Below are 16162 nucleotides of genomic sequence, written 5' to 3'. Positions count from 1 at the left end.
CAAATATCTGCTATGGAAATTACTGAGAGAGCATCAGAAAGAACAGTGGTAAAACGAAATCAGGACGAGCAGCCTGAGACTTCCAAAGCTACAAAGCGCAAGCCACTAGTTCTGGATGAAGACACTTACACTGACGCCCTGAGCTACATTATCGAGCGTGATTTCTTTCCCGACCTTACAAAATTAAAGGCTCAGCATGAATATCTCGATGCAATAGAATCAAGTGATCCCGAGCGGATAAACCGCGCACATCATCAGTTAACCGAAATCGCTCGCACTGGCAAAACACCGCGACTTAAAACTCCTGGTATATTACAACGCCTTTGGCAAATTTTATTCCAATTCTCACTAATTAACTCTCTCTACAAAATATTAGCTCCCACTCCTAAAATACTTAGTGAAACCCCCATACAGGGCTTTGATACACCTTGTACTCCAAGTTTTCAAGAGAGTGAAGAGGAGGTTAGCAATGAGACGTCTAATTTAGATAAATTAGATCTCAATATGTCTTTGAGTGCGTTTCAAGCGAAATATACTAGGTTTGTTATAATCTACATAACTTCACGCATTCAATTGAATTCACTAACCTTGCTTTTGCACCATTAGTGAGGATAATGCATCTTTCTCAGAGTTAATGGAAAAAGCTGAGGCCAAACGAAGGGAAAGATATAAATGGATGTTCGATAAGGAAACTGGACAGTTACTATTAGAAGATAAGCCAAAGGTGTCCGAAGACCACTTGCTCACAGAGGCTCCAAAAAATGCACAGATAGATACATGGAAATATAAGGTGATAAACATCTTTTGTAGAATCCGTTTTTACACTTGCACCTCTCATTTTCTATATAGGTGAAAAACTCTCTAATGTATAACCCTGAAGGTGTTGGAAGTGTCCTTGAAAATTCAGAAATTCGTGGAGATCCTAAGGCCATATTATATCGTAATACTAGATTAGAAACAAATGACAATCTTACCGTGAGTATTCTTTACTGAGTATATAATATGACTTTCCATTTATGTAAATAATAATAGAACACCAGCTCGATGTTACCACCCTCAATGGTTAATGCAGCACAGGGCATTCGCACTCCTTGTGAGTATTGCTACCGACTTATTCTAACTTAACGTTACTCGTTTTCCTTACTCATACTCATTTTATTATTATTTTTTTTTTAATTTTAGATCCCCTCGCTGCTCCATCACCAGATGTTGCAGGCTACAATCTTGTTTCCGCAACGCCTGCATTAAGTCCTTCTGATCTTGGAGGGATGACTCCACTTATGACTTGGGGAACTGTAGAAGGCTCTCCCCTTCTTATATCAGGAGGAGAAACACCAGGTGAGTTGTATTCGAATTTTTTCCTTTTAATATGAGGAATACTAAGTATTAAATTCCAGGTCAACAATTTAAACTTCCACCCCAATCCCGCCGAGATTTGATTGCTGCAAAACTTTCAGACAGAGCATCTAAGAGCATTCGAAAACGAGCCCAAAGTCGAACACCTGCTCCGATTCCATCCACACCAAGAACACTTCCTAGGTAAACACGACGACGCCAACTTTAATAAGAATGCTATCTCTCTAAACCAAATTTATTCTATATTAGTCCATCCCTTAGGGTGGCCAACCTCTCAAGTGCTGCGCAAAATCTACTCAAAATGACCGGACGCCGTCCGGCATCACCGACCGCGCATACAGACAGACAGTTAAGAGCATCCTATAGATCACCATTAGTTAACAGTAGGCATTCTAGATTGCTTCGGCTTTGCTTTTCATCTAACCGTGTTCTATTTTCTTCAAGATCAATCGGGTAGCCGTTCCTCCTTAGCCACTCCTACTCCATCGCGACTTCGAACTTCAACTACACCTAGAACATCAAACCCTTCTTCCTCTTCTAGCGAAAACTCCTCTCTAACAGACAATTTATTAAACTTGTAATTATTTTATTCTGAAAGCTGGTTAATAAACTATTTGCCACCGAGGCGCAGCTCAATAGTAATCTTAAATGGTGCATTAAACTATGTGGTTATTTCTAGCATATCTCTCCTAATTATGGGCGGTAGTCAAGACGATGATGCCTTTACAATTCTTGTCGCAACGGACAATCATGTTGGCTATCTAGAAAAGGATCCAATTCGCGGTCAGGATTCCTTCACAAGTTTTGAAGAGATTCTGCAAATCGGCAAAGAAAGAGAGGTAGAAATCAGCGATAAATTTATCTCGCGTTACTTTTTATTAATGCACTTTATTTTATAAGGTGGATCTGATTCTGCTCGGCGGCGATCTCTTCCATGATAACCGACCAACTCGGCGAACACTTTACCAGACAATGAAACTTTTGCGACAGTATTGTTTTGGCAACAAACCTGTCGAATTTGAGATCCTAAGTGATCAATCTGTAAACTTTCCTGACAGGCAAGAGTTATAAACCACATGCGAGTTTTTATTTGCTTCTTGTGCTTAATCTGTTGATTATATACAGCTTTTCAAGAGTTAATTATGAAGATCCTAATATTAATGTATCCATGCCCGTTTTCTCTATTCATGGAAACCATGACGATCCAACTGGGGTGAGCTCTCTAGACACGACCATTGATATAGAATCTATCTTTAATTAGAGCCCCATTTTAACTCGATAGGACGGAAGCTACAGCGCATTAGATCTCCTTGCTGTATCTGGGCTTGTCAACTACTTCGGCAAATCGACGGATCTCGAGAAAGTGGTGGTTAGTCCTGTACTCTTGCAGAAAAACAACACCAAGTTAGCCATTTATGGGCTTGGAAACATACGCGATGAGCGGTTGCATCGAATGTATTTAAAAAAACAAGTGAAAATGTTACGACCAAGCGAAAGAACAGACGATTGGTTCAATATAATGGTTTTGCACCAAAATCGGTACTTAAATGCTTGATGGACATATTCATAGCATATTGTATATGATACCATCTTCTTTCTTTTATCCTAGCGCGAAACATGGTCCTACGAATTTCATACCTGAAGAATTCCTTTCTGACTTTCTGCATCTGGTAATATGGGGACATGAACATGAGTGCTTGATCGATCCACAGTTCAATGCTCGGATGGAATTCCATGTTACTCAACCTGGGTCATCGGTAGCAACAAGTTTGGCCGAGGGAGAGGCGAAAGAAAAGTAGAAATATCTCCTCTATATCCAAGATCCATATTAAAAGACTTTTAAATCTAATCTTGCATTTACCTAATTAGGCATGTTGCTATTCTGAAGATCCAGGGGAAAAACTATGAGCTCGAGAAAATTAGATTAAAGACGGTACGACCTTTTGTGATGGAAGAGGTTGTACTGAGTGAGGTTGAAGGCCTCGAGCCTAATGACGATCAAAGCGTAGAAGAGTATCTAGTTAATAAAGTAAGCATCCTGTGCTCCAACTTGTAAATGAGGGTATTAACGAGGCAATATGTCTATAGGTTCGTTTACTCATTAGGAGAGCAATAAGTGAGTGGAAGGAAATGCAGGGTGATTCTTTCGATACCCAAGAACTTGAGCCTCCGAAGCCTCTTATCAGACTCAAGGTAAACTAAGCTCTAGCTGGATTTATTTTTCTAATCCCAATGACTAAAAGCACAAATCAAGGTTGAATATACCGGAGGCTTCAATACCTTTAACCCACATCGATTCGGCCAAAGATTTGTGGAAGAGGTGGCAAATCCAAAAGATCTTATTCTATTCTATCGGCGGAGAGTAACGAAAGAGACTGGTATAGCCATCCCAATTCTAACACTTTCGAAATAAACTTCTCTAAACCTGATTATATTTTGTTTACTATCGTTTATTCATTTTAGCAAAGAAAAAGGTTGTAATCGACCCCATCAATTTGGATGACGTGGAACCAGAGGAAATGGATAAATTCAAAGTATCTGACCTAGTTTCCGAGTTCCTCAACGCGCAAAGCTTAGAAGTCCTGCCTGAAAATGAACTAGGAGATGCCCTACGACTTTTTGTGCTAAAGGATGATTCGGACGCTATCAAAGGGTAAGAAAGAACTACTTTCAATCAATGCTCCTCATAGATTTAGCTCTATGACTATATATTAATAGATTTGTTAATAAGTCATTGGAGCGTATTCGTGAGCGCGTGAAGGCGAACACAAAGGATGATAATGAAAACATAATCAAAGAACAGGTACGGATCGAACTTGTTAATTGAGATAAGCTTCGTCAGTGCTGAAGTATTTTAATGCTCATTATCTAGGCTGCGCGCCAGAAACAGGCAATGGTTGATGCCTATGCCAAAATCAACCCAGGGCCTGGCATACCGGTAGGTCGCTTTTTCACTGTTCACGACGAGCAATCAAGTATTAATGGTTTTTAACTTCATTATTTTAGTCAAACCCAAGTCACGAAGCAGATTTGAGTGAACATGAGAGCGAAGAGAATAGACTACTTCGTTCTCCCATGCCGCCTGATCAAAGCTCCTCGAATCCTGCTACACCAAGGTATTCAACACTCCAAACTGCAAGAAGAGGAAACCATAGAGGAGGGAGAAATAAAAGAGCCATAGCTCAAACTCATGCAGACTTACCTCCTCGCCCTCGAAGGGTAATTTTAGTATTTTTTTACACAATAATAACGTTCTGACTGAAGCAAACCAAAATAATTTCAATAGAAGCGGAAAGTTGATCCAGAAAGTGAAGAGGAAGAAAAGGAGTCAAACGTTTTAGATGAAGTTGAGGAGGTTGATGGAGATACATTCAATCATGAGGTTGAACGGAGCAAAACGCCAACTAGTGTGGGGCGCAAACGAAAGCTGCCAAGGTAGTAGGATTTATTATACATGGCACGAAATCATATCTATTGATTTCCATATTGCATAATTTTAGCTCGCTAACACAAAATCCGAGCAAACGAAGCGCCACCAATTCTCGCAAGAGTAGATCATTAGTCGGGAATTGATGACAAAATGAAAACCAGAGCCTAAAAGTCATATATCTAATATCTAAATTTTTAAACTTGTATCTTCTAACTCCACAATAGTTAAAATTCATACCTGCTCCTGTAATTTGATCTCCAACTTCAGCGCACTAACACTATTGGTGGAGAATACTCGTGACTGTCAAAGTATATAAAATTCCTTCTCTCCAACAGTGACCCCCTTATCGCTATGGTACTTAAACATTCGAAGGTTAATGGTGGCAGGGGCGGTGGCCCCCAGAAGGGGCGAGGCAGTAAATCTGGTAGAGGGCGTGGAGCTAATTCTATGGGAGAAAGTAGCCATCGATCACGTTATGACCGGGAATCGTCTTTAGGAGTTGCAGAGGACCACCATCCCAGCGGAGTTAGCGGTAGAGGACGAGGACGTAGAAATCACACACTTGTGAACAGTGGATATGTACCTGTCGCAGCACCTCCTCCGGCTAACAATTTCTTTGCATTCGATTATTCGCAGATCGATAAAACGCCAAATGATTCGGATGAGCTTACTAATGAGAATGTGAGTAGATCATCGACCCCAAAATCCGCAAAAAGGCCTCAGCAGCTGGATTCTACAAAGAAAAAGCTGGAAAGTGCCAGGAAGAAAGGAAAGAATCCCGGTAGAAGCACGCCTATTCGAGGCGTTACTTTCGTGAAGTCCTCTGATTTGGATGAGTCAAAAGATAAACGCGAAAATAGCGAGACAGGAGATACAAGTGTTGATTCACATGGAGATGGCAACATGATTTCTATCGAAGAACATTTGAAAGGTGATTTCAATATGCTTTAATTTTTACGTCATATTATGCTAAACCTATCTGGGTTTCCTTGAATATAGACCCGCAGCCAAGCACTTCGAAATCTAAGAAATCGTCAAGGGCATTATCGCAGAGTGATATTGATACATGGACGAGCCAAGAGAGCGAAGTAAGCGATGATGAGGCACTAGATGATTATTCCAGTGTAAGTGGTCTCTTTGCTTTCTGTATTACATATGAGGATTTTTCATGAATTTTTCTTCAATTTTTTTAGAACTTAATGAGCCAAGGAATTGATTTGACAACACTCTCAATGGCTGCCCTCTCGATCTCAGAAAAAAATTACAAGATATTTTCAGACGATGAAGAAGAGAGAACAGAGAAATCGACTATCATTCCTTCAACATCCATTTTAGACACAACTGATGCCACCTTTGAAGGGGATTTATATCGTCTAAGCGTGGAAAATGCTCTTGATCATCAGCTAATAAATTCCGATAGCGAGCAAGATTCTCGATATGAGGATGGAGAAGAGAGTGAGTATGGGGAGGAAAGTGAAGAAGTAGTGGAGAGCGAAGAGATAGAGGAAACCCAGGGAGCGGAGTCGATGTCTGATAATGAAGGAGAGATGGATTTACCAAGTGTCGCGTATAGCGATTATGATGACGAGGAATACCTGGAAAGCATCTCGACACTATCTAAGTCTGCAAGGACTTCAGGGAAATCGAAAGGGAAAGCCCCCGATTATATGGCTGAAGAACGCAAATTCCGCTCGATACTCACCGGCTCTTTCGGCTCTCCAATCAATTTTCCAAGAGGGAAAGGTAGAGTGATACTTTATTAATAACCAAATTTTAAACTAACTCCATTCATTAGGCTCTTATTCGGGTGTGGAAGGAGTATGGGAACGAGAGTCTACAAAGAATATTCCAGTGGACATGGACATTCTTGTTTTACGACAGATTTTTGAGCGCAGTGCACACAAAAAACCAAAGAGCCAAAAGAAGGCAAAAAATCGCAAGGCAGATTTGCTCGATATCAGCATTATGAATAAGTATGGGCTATATCGGAAGGAGTGGGGAGTTTTGATGTTGCTCTTTCAATGGCACTAATTAGCCCGATCACTATGTCATCTCAATTTGGTAGGAGAATTCGGAAATTCATTCTTGAGGACCATTTCCTCCAAGAACTACCGACGGAACCAATGGATAAATTAGATCGACGCATCGTAAAACTTCTTGCAAGGAAATATGGCCTCAAATCAAAGAAGGCTGGCAAGGGCAACGCGTAAACCTCTCTTTAGGTCTCGGTTTTATGTGAGTAATGCTAATGAATTTATTTTTTGGCCGATAGAATACTGCTTCTAGTCAAGACTCAGCGTACCTCAATCCCCAGTGATCCGCGCCAGATTGACCGATATGTCAAAGAGGTCCGTCGACTCAAGAAGGCACTTGGCGATGAAGTGCTAATCGAGACGTTGCGGGAGGCCCAGGCTTCAACTCCCGTTAAATCCAAACGGCCCAAGTCGTTGAAGTCCAAATTCAAAGAGCTGAAGTCACCAAAAACACCAAAGACACCAAAGCCACGCCAGTCTCGGAAAGTGGGAGAAGAAGCGGGTCCCATCGCGGAGCACAATGTAGGACATCGGCTGTTATCAAAGATGGGGTGAGTAGAGCTTCTGAAAATTTTTCAAGTGCGTTTTATGCTCACTTTCTTTTCCTCTTGAATAGCTGGTCGCCTGGTCAGACTCTTGGTATTACAGGGGGGATTACTGATCCGGTAGAGGCAGTCATAAAAAATGATCGCAGAGGGTTGGGCGCGTAATCTTGTTTGGATATATTTCTATTTTAGATTGTTTTTATTTCTCGTTGCATCAAAATTGTATGGTGTACTCTCGCAGAATAAATCTGCCTCTCCAACACTGCTCTCATATTTTTTATCTCCCTCTTTCCCTCCTTTTACTCATAAAAATCAATTAGATTTTTGTTCCGTTTTTGAGCATTGAAATGACATGCCACGCTATCTTCAAGGAGAGGATAAATATTCAATAAATTATCAAAATAAAGTCTAATGGAACAATATGATTATCGAGGGCGAAAATAATTATAAAAATTAAATGTTACATAAAATAAACGAAATGATCAAGTAACGACAATTGAACAAGAAAAATGATATAAAAAAAAGCAACAAGAGGGCACCTTATGTGTTTCCCGCCACATCCCGAAATCCCGGCATATAGAACTCGGAGAAATAGGTCTGAAGGATTAGTGACCTCTCATACATCAGCTGCTGAACAGCAAGCGAGCGAGACCAGTATTGAACTCGAGAATTCGAGAGCGACGGCGTATCGTATCCCATACTCGCGCGGACACTCGACATGGCGCGAAGAATCTCTTCAAGAATATTTGTCCCTGGCATCGACCTACTTGACAAAGGCGACCGCGATAATCGCATGCTAGCATAAGGAGAGCGCGAGGAAGAGAAAGAGCGACCACCGATGTGGCTGCTGTGCCGCGATTCGACGTCGGACGTGTTGGAGTGCGGGTGCAGGAAGCTCCCACTGCTCTCCTCCTGGGGAATCGAGGGAGAAGACTGAATCCCTAGACCTACCACCGTGGGGGATGTCCCATACGGTTTACCATTCCCGGAGTCCTGTTGGACGTCGAGTCCTGACCGATCGGATATCGATGGCGACCGATCCAGCACAGTTGATCCGCCCCAACTTCTCCAGCGCGACCGCCTGGAATTTTCTTGCGACCGAGCCCGCTGTGCAGCAGAGGAGCCCAACAGGACAGGGGATGCGGCACTACTTGGCGATCCCATGGGGCTCAGCATGCTGCTTGTTATCCCTGCGGGTACCTCATGAAGTTTCTCGTGGATAAAGGTGCGCATGTAGATGAACAGCGGTGTCTTGTAGAGGGTGACCAGCTCCAGGAAGGACCAGAGCACGAAGTCAACGGCAGTCGGAGTGATTCGCAGTGTGAAGGGGTTGGAAGCGGCGCCGGGCGAAAGCCCCGGATTAGCGAGTGGGCTGATGGCAGGTGAAGTGCCTCCAAAGAATTCCATCCCGAAGCCTCCCTCCTGGAGCGGAGTGTGCTGACCACTGAAGGAGATCTTGAGCCCCATTCCCGAAGGCTGTCCAAGGAGTCGCTGAGTAAAGAGGGCAACGCGAACCCAGATGTCCGGGACAGAGCGGAGGTGCTTCTCCGCAAGCACAAGAATCAATTTCAAGGCGTTGAACACTATCATGAGGGTTGCGGTTGCCGTGGCCGAGGCGGCAGCGTTACTGGAGAGATTGGTGGAGAGAGGACGTTGATCATCGGACTCGTTTGCCGCTGTGGGAGAGGCTGAGCCAAGGGAGGAGAGAGAAAATCCAACCGGCTTAGCTTTGAGAATGGACTCACGAGTACACGCTCGTACTGTGTAGGTGAGCAGTCGCATCCATTGGCTTGTCACGCGCTGCGAAACCCCAGTCGTCAGCGCATTACTCGAGATGGAGGCGACCACGCTCTCGTCCGGACGAAAATGGACACAAACCCCGATAACCACATGGGCCAGAAGGAAGGGAGATGGAACGAGCTTCTCGATCTCCCGCAAAACATCCTCATTTGAAAACGTCATCAGCGTTGCCATCAGGATGGAGAGATTCTCGCACAAAAGGATCTGGCGCGTGCTCGCTTCACCCTCCCAATCAGTATAGCGCACGACATTCGCCAGCCCAGCAGACACAAACTTCTCGCGCACCACGCTTGCTATATCCGGGAGCCCCGCAAGCATGCCGTTTGAGTGCCGTAAGATGGCCGCTATTCCCCCAACCATATCGGAGAAGTCGATGGTGCGCATGTTCTGTTTGTAGGGCGGATGAAGCGCGGTCAACAGGTGGAGCAGGGCGCTCTTCATCTGCTCCGTGTCGCCAATGTGGCGAAGCCCATCCGCTATATAGGCCTGGATCCACTTCGTGTTGCAATTGATTTTGGCGTTCACATAATCCCGAATGATAAAGCGGATAAGGTTTGCAACGCGCTCATGGTCTGCGTCCGAAAGGGCTCCGCCGGCTTTCAAGAACAACCGTATCAATTGAACAAACTCCTTTTTTATGTTCAACCGATCGTTCTGAAGCCACTGTTTCCCATAGGCATTCTGGGCTTGCTCTGCGCGGCGATTTCCGCCCAATGCGTCGGCTTCATTGGAGGCCTCCTCTTCGGTCCCCGCCCCCAATCCCCCAGAAGCCCCTAGGAACGGGCGGCTGCTCTTTGCAAACCGGACAAACGCTCCCAATAAGGCGGAAATCCCTTCGCTCACTAGCTGAACCATGCCCTGCGACTCCTCCATTAAAAATTGAACCATGTGGCCCAACATCCTCACCATCTGCTCGGCGCGAAGGGAGCCGGGATCGTACGCGATCACCGTCAAAAAGAGCTTGAACGAGTCCTCGAGGGAGAAGACTCGATCCACCGGTAGAGTGACTGGAAGCGATGAGTTTCCGTTGCTCAGCTGCGAGTATTTGCGGGACAGCGTGTTGTTTGGGTTGGGGAAGTTGGGGATGCCGTCCTCCGTGTCATTCACCCGAGCCTGCTTCTCATCCATCTCCATTTCCAAGGCCACCCCAAGCAAATCCGCCGAGGAGAACATGTGGGAAGAGCTCCCCAGCGATTTCAACAGCGTATGCAAACTCTGCGTCATCCACTTGCCCAGGTCATCGGACTTGTCGTATGCTTTGAGAATCAAAGGGACGAGACACCCCAGGGCCTGAAAGACGAACGACTCCGCATGAAGAGAGAAAAATCGACTCCACGCAAAAATGATGGCCGTGCGGATAGCGGTGATATGTTCTGCCTCGCAAAATACGCGAAATAGGGAAGGGAGGAAGATGGAGTAGCCCCGGTTGTTATTGAAGAGGCGTCGGAAATGATCTGCGGCGTGGATATAGACCACCACCGCCTGGCCGACAATTCCATAGTCGTGGTGGTGCTCTTGCAGTATGTAGTTGACTCCGTTGATGATAATTTGGAGCTCTTTACGGTCATTATAGTTGCGATTCAGCCGCTGCAGCATGGTGTGCACAAACCGGATCCAGTTTCGCGCACGGAGGGCCGAGATCATCTTGGCATCGTGCTCGCGCTTGGAGGGGGTTCGGTGGCTGCCGCTGCGCACAAGGAAATCAAGGCTCGGGAAGAAAAACTCCTCATCCTCCATCCCGCCCTGTTCCCCCTCGGCGCCAGTGAGTGACATGGGCACGTAGGGGTGGAAGGTCTTTTTAACGGAAAAGACTTCTCGTGGATAGCGGATGAGATAGTTTGTCATGAGGTGCACATGGCTAATGCGGAGCATAGTCACGAGGAACAGCTGGAGCGGTAGATCGAGCACCTCGAATCCCTTGGCGGAGCTTGTGAGCCCGCGGGGGAACATGCTGGCCGGAGTGCCTTCGTTGAACCAGAATTGGCCCGTGCATCCGAGGAACACCTCCACCTTGTTTTTCCGCAGGTCACGGATCGACAAGTCGTTCGTAGAGGCGATGAGGGCGGCGAGAAGAGGGTGCACCAGGGTCATCAACTCGAGGCCACCCTCCTTATTCTCGCGAGAATGCCACTTGAGCAGCCCGGTGAGATGGTTGAAGAGGTGGAACACAAATCCAGGAGGAAATCGATTTTGCATCGAGAGTAAATAGCTCAGCCGAGTCAGGAGCTCACGCTGACGATCGGGCCCTGCCTTACCAAGCTCGCTGAAGAAGGAGCGTAGAAAGATGAGCGGGTCGTCGCGCAAAAAGTAGAGGATGAGCTCGTGGACCTGGTTGTGCACGCCTCCGTGGGGCTCGTTGAGGAGGTCGACTAGGCTGAGCGAGGTGAAGCTGAACGCTGGCACGAGCACCCCGCGCTTCTTCGTTTGCCGCGTCGAGGTCACCGATCGGCTACTTTGGTCGAGACCGGCGCCGGAAGAGGACTGGTCCATTCCGTTGCCTCCAGATGGCTCCTCCTCATCGTCCAGGGATGCGGTCGGCATGAGCGACACGGGGGTGTGCAGACGTTTCAGCCTCTCCCGCTCCTCCACATCCTCCTCTTCCCACCCCAACTCTTCGATCTTCTTCCGCATTTCGATGGGGAAGTTGCTGGCGTGTCGAAGCTTGGACATCCATATCGGCTCGTCGAGGGAGAGCTTGGTCGAGCCCAGATCGGTCGACACAAATGGCACGTTGAGTACATGGCCTCGGAAGGGACGGCGGCGTGAGGGATCGGGCAGATACACCTGGGTCAGTAAGTCAAACCGGTAGCCGAATATCGCGGAGAGCTTGCGAACACAATCGGCACGCGTCACCGGGTTTGAATCGTAGAGGTCCTGGGAGATCATGGCCACGATCTGATGCGGGATCTTTTCACCGCACTGCATGATGAGAAACGTGGCAGGGTGGAACGATTTTGGGCACCAGCCCTGCAGGTGCTTTTCCCAGAGATAAGGTGCGAGTCGTGAGAGATCTTCCGGTGTAAGCATTGCGTATACCGAGACGAGAAGAGAGAGGACAGAGCCGTATGGGTCTTGGTTCACCTGATTGACGCGATACAGGCGGCGGGCGGCGTGGTCGGTGGAAATGGGAGAAAGGGCGGTCGAGCTGGTGTCTGCGCCCGACGCTCCAGGAAATGTAAATGCAGAGCGGCGACGGAAGGAGCCATTGCGAGAGGTGGATGGGGTGGAGGGTCGCAGGAGAGTTCTGCCGTCGTGGGTGTGCGAGTTGAAGGACTTGGTAGACATGATCGAGACGGGACGGTCAACAATGTCGTCCTTCAGTTGAAGAGAAGTTAGTAAAAGGAGAGAGCATTTTCCGGAAACTCAACTCCCCCACTTGCCTTTTCAGACACTTTGACCTCGTTTTCATCCACGATGGCGGATACCATACGCACTTTTTGGAACATGATGGTCACCTCATCTAGCCACTTTTCGATCTGATGCGAAGAGGCGGTCTGGAACGGAGAATCCTCACTGTATAGACCGGATTTGGCGGAAGTCATGTCGGGTTTGGTCGAGCTTCGGTCGATGATGATCTTGGGGGAGAGCCTAGTAGCCCAGTCAAGTGCACGGGAGAGCCATCCTGGGCTGTCAATCCAGAAAATATAAACAAAGTTACTGCGAGCTCTCAAATTGGAGGGAAAGCGAGTTGAATTGCAATTTTACCGGTGCATCGTCTTACAAAACATTCGGATCTCAAAGAAGAGGTTGCAGAGCAACACTCGAAGTGGCATTGGCACCAACCGCTTCGTTTTCTCCTTTGCTGCCAGAATAATTGACACATGACGCTCAAATTCAACCAAAAACTTTTTCGTCAATTCGATGGTCTCTGATAAACTATCCGACTATAAAAGCATCCATTAGGTCATGTTAATATACGTCCATTTCCTCCCCACATCCTCTTCACTCCCCCCTCCCCCCTCCCCCACAGCTTTTCAAATAAATCTACTCCAACGAGCAAAGAATATTTACCTCTATCTGGCGGCACCTCAGATGTCGTATGGCCCAGATGAACTCAAACAAGATCATGCATTGCCCCAACGTAGTAGACGCAAACTTTGGTTGGTTTTCTGACTCCGATTCACCCGAGTCATTTCTTTTATTCCCTGTGCCCACATCGCTCAATGCAATGACGCTCATCAGTTCAGGATCCTGGATAAAGAGCATGATGGTGGGGATATATCGCTCGAGGCACACAATTAGATTGACAGTTTGAACTACTTTCTCCATGTCGTCCGATGCAACGCACGCCAGTATCGGTTTATAGAAATGGGGGCGATGTTTTGACATGAGTAGTTTTAGCAGAGAATAAATACTGCGAGTCGGCTTGGGGTTGACGGCACACAAGCGCTATCAGGGGAATACTGAATCAGCACAAACATATACTAATAAATCATCACATAATAATATAATCACATACGTCAAATAGCTTCGGCAAAGTTTCCTTGACAATGGCACTTCCGATTTCATCGCTGATCCCAAACACAATGGGATGATATATCAGCATGAACCTCTCGAAATTATCGCCTTCGATCTATAGCAAGCAGGCAAATAGTCGCCAAAACATCTTAACACAAAGAATCGGGAACTGAAACGCATTTATCTACTCACCGTTTCACTCACTAAATCAATTATTTCCTCGTGGTATCCGTAGTCCCACATCTGCTTCAAATAATCCTTTGCCAACTGCATCAATGGATCTGGTGTCTTAATCCCATCCGTCTCGGATCCAGCGCCTAAGAAGCCAAACGAAGTCGTTGTAGTGTCCAAACCACTCCACCGTTGTCCAATTGAGATGGACTTGCGCCTCTCATCTATAGTGCCGCTCTTGATGGCCAACGAAGATACACACACCGCGCAAAGCGCGCTGATGATGTGCCGCGATATCCCCTGTATCCGATTGGGTGCTAGGCTAGAGTGCATGTGAAAAAGGAGGTGATAAGGAAGTGATTCGAGAATTTTATCGGGATCTATGGTTGAGAATGTGGAATCCGAGAGGATTTCCGTGGCTATAAAAATTGATTAAAAATATAAATATCTATATCAGAAAACCGCAATCGAGTGAATTATGGGGGAAATGTCTCGAATCGCACCAGCATCTGCAAACATGAACACGATATGTTCCCACGCCGCTTGGATCGTTCTCTTGGGCTCCACCCAGTAGGTCTTTAATAAATGTTGGACCAAATATTTACGGACTCGGAGATCTCGTACCAAAAGGCACTTCACCAAGCCTTCCAAGAAAATGCATTGTGTGATTTCCTCTGTGGTTGCTCCACTCTCTACCTGTGTGTATGACTCTGGTGGCACGTGAATGAGAGACCCGTCCGCAAGCTGAGCAAGGAAGCTATGTAGGTTGGATTGGATGTGGGCAAGCTCCTCGTTGTGGCTCTTTTCGCTTAAGGAGGCGTTAAGTGAGGCAAGCGTGTGGACGAAGGTGTACGTCAGTGAATGCACTACGGCAATAGTTTGAGGGGGTGTTCGATGTTTGGAGGTGGGGGCCAGCAACAGCTTTACCGTTGTCAAAACACGTATCTAATTTGGGGAGAGAATACAATAAAACATTAAATCAAATAGCGAGCAAAAACCGATTGAGAAACGCGTACCTTTGTTTTAACATGCTTAGTCTCCAAAAGTCGGCAGCACCAAAGGATTTGAGTCATATTTTCCTGCGTTGAAAAAGTTACGCAAAGTCAACCATGACTATTTTCTTAAAGAGGCCTTCAATTAAGTACTCACATTATCGGAGGCAGGTACAAAGTTCTCGCGAATGAAATCAAAGATATCCAGAGCCAGCATGCAGTCGTCAACTATGATGAGAAATAGCTTGATCAAAACGAACGGGCTTGCCCTAGTGTAAGCAATCACGAATTACCGTTGACAGGATAAGAAAGAAAAGGTTTGGATAGCTCTGAAAGGACTTCCTGCATCATCGGCATTTGAACTGCATTTGTCCATCTACGAAGCACTTCAAACAGCTCGCCAAGGATGGGGTGCACTGGAACCGCTTCTTCAACGTTGCTCTCGCTTTGCTTTCCAAAAGAGAGGCGCTTGGTGAACCCGGTCTGGCCAGCTCCCACACTTCCATGTGAAGTCAGCACTCTCTGCAATTCTTTCTCCATTCTGTGCATGTCGCTACGCTGTTGTACGGTCGTCTTAAATCTTAAAACCCCACGCATCGCTGTAAATGTCCCCTCTGCCTGCGAGCCACCCGGTCGCCGCCCATCTCCAATACTTCCCGTCGGTTTCACATTTCGATTCGACTCTCCAACCTCGGGTGAGCTTGTCTCCCCTCTTAAGACATAATCTCGCACAATGTTCCAGTTACGAGTGGGTATTCTCTGCGGTGCAGCACCCTTTGCTCCAGTACTGACCGCAGCACGTGGGGAAGTATCCACTTGGGATGTTTGTGGCTTAAAAGGATTCTGACTTGTACTTTTCGAGCTACTTGCCGAATTTTCGCCATTGACTGCCATCGGCTCATGCCCGTGTATTGCTGCATAATCTATAAAGAAAATACATGGATTAGAAGCCCCATTGGCTAAAATGGCTTGCCAAATGCATTTCATTACCTTGTTTTTTGGCATCCATATCGGTGGGTTTGTAGTGACGAGGCTGATACAGCTCTAACACGACAAACTAGAGGAGAGAGATTGGATTGCTAGAGATGATGGTAGCTTTTGTCGACCTCGCCATCCAAATCCTTATAACACTGGATGGACCCGAAATGAATCTGTAAGATTCCTGGACGCTCGAAGAGAAGATGCCTAGGATGTTAGGGGATGAAGCTGAGGCAAGTAGATTTAAAACGATCCGTGCCGCTTCACTTTGCAATAAACTTCTCGCGTCGATATGAAATGTAGCGCAGCAAATTTTAAATATCAAAATGAAAATCACTTTTAGAGTACAAGGCGTGGTATTTTATTGCGACAGGAGTCCCTCTAGGAGCTCTCAGCAGG

General features: G+C 46.2%; 4 protein-coding genes across 4 annotated transcripts; 3 read left to right on the top strand and 1 right to left on the bottom strand.

Annotated features, from left to right (window-relative positions):
- Nucleotides 1–12: 12 nt before the first annotated feature.
- Nucleotides 13–1937, top strand: VTP21DRAFT_463 (uncharacterized protein; the record flags this gene model as incomplete). Its single annotated transcript, XM_069395062.1, has 9 exons — nt 13–307; nt 377–539; nt 607–790; nt 850–975; nt 1033–1093; nt 1183–1338; nt 1398–1539; nt 1606–1739; nt 1801–1937. The coding sequence occupies 9 exons, from the start codon at nt 13–15 to the stop codon at nt 1935–1937; spliced, it is 1398 nt and encodes a 465-aa protein (XP_069256842.1).
- A 114-nt stretch (nt 1938–2051) lies between these two features.
- On the top strand, nt 2052–4929 carry VTP21DRAFT_462 (uncharacterized protein; the record flags this gene model as incomplete). The annotated part of the gene is made up of 14 exons (XM_069395051.1): nt 2052–2195; nt 2257–2414; nt 2482–2569; nt 2639–2895; nt 2966–3151; nt 3226–3385; nt 3445–3549; nt 3611–3734; nt 3820–4009; nt 4075–4159; nt 4229–4294; nt 4363–4575; nt 4643–4791; nt 4857–4929. 14 exons carry the CDS (start codon nt 2052–2054, stop codon nt 4927–4929), a joined length of 1998 nt encoding a protein of 665 aa, XP_069256841.1.
- A 208-nt stretch (nt 4930–5137) lies between these two features.
- On the top strand, nt 5138–7529 carry VTP21DRAFT_461 (uncharacterized protein; the record flags this gene model as incomplete). Its single annotated transcript, XM_069395040.1, has 7 exons — nt 5138–5717; nt 5786–5910; nt 5980–6529; nt 6582–6759; nt 6852–6992; nt 7059–7370; nt 7436–7529. The coding sequence occupies 7 exons, from the start codon at nt 5138–5140 to the stop codon at nt 7527–7529; spliced, it is 1980 nt and encodes a 659-aa protein (XP_069256840.1).
- Nucleotides 7530–7904: 375 nt separating this feature from the next.
- On the bottom strand, nt 7905–15794 carry VTP21DRAFT_460 (uncharacterized protein; the record flags this gene model as incomplete). The annotated part of the gene is made up of 11 exons (XM_069395029.1): nt 7905–12479; nt 12545–12791; nt 12870–13048; nt 13176–13553; nt 13624–13737; nt 13815–14212; nt 14297–14738; nt 14810–14872; nt 14943–15013; nt 15079–15708; nt 15776–15794. 11 exons carry the CDS (start codon nt 15792–15794, stop codon nt 7905–7907), a joined length of 7116 nt encoding a protein of 2371 aa, XP_069256839.1.
- Nucleotides 15795–16162: the final 368 nt, after the last annotated feature.

This window comes from Calcarisporiella thermophila (assembly GCF_041956535.1).
Source record: "Calcarisporiella thermophila strain CBS 279.70 unplaced genomic scaffold VTP21scaffold_1, whole genome shotgun sequence".
NCBI lineage: Eukaryota > Fungi > Calcarisporiellomycota > Calcarisporiellomycetes > Calcarisporiellales > Calcarisporiellaceae > Calcarisporiella > Calcarisporiella thermophila.
This window is presented reverse-complemented; position numbering and strand designations above follow the sequence as displayed.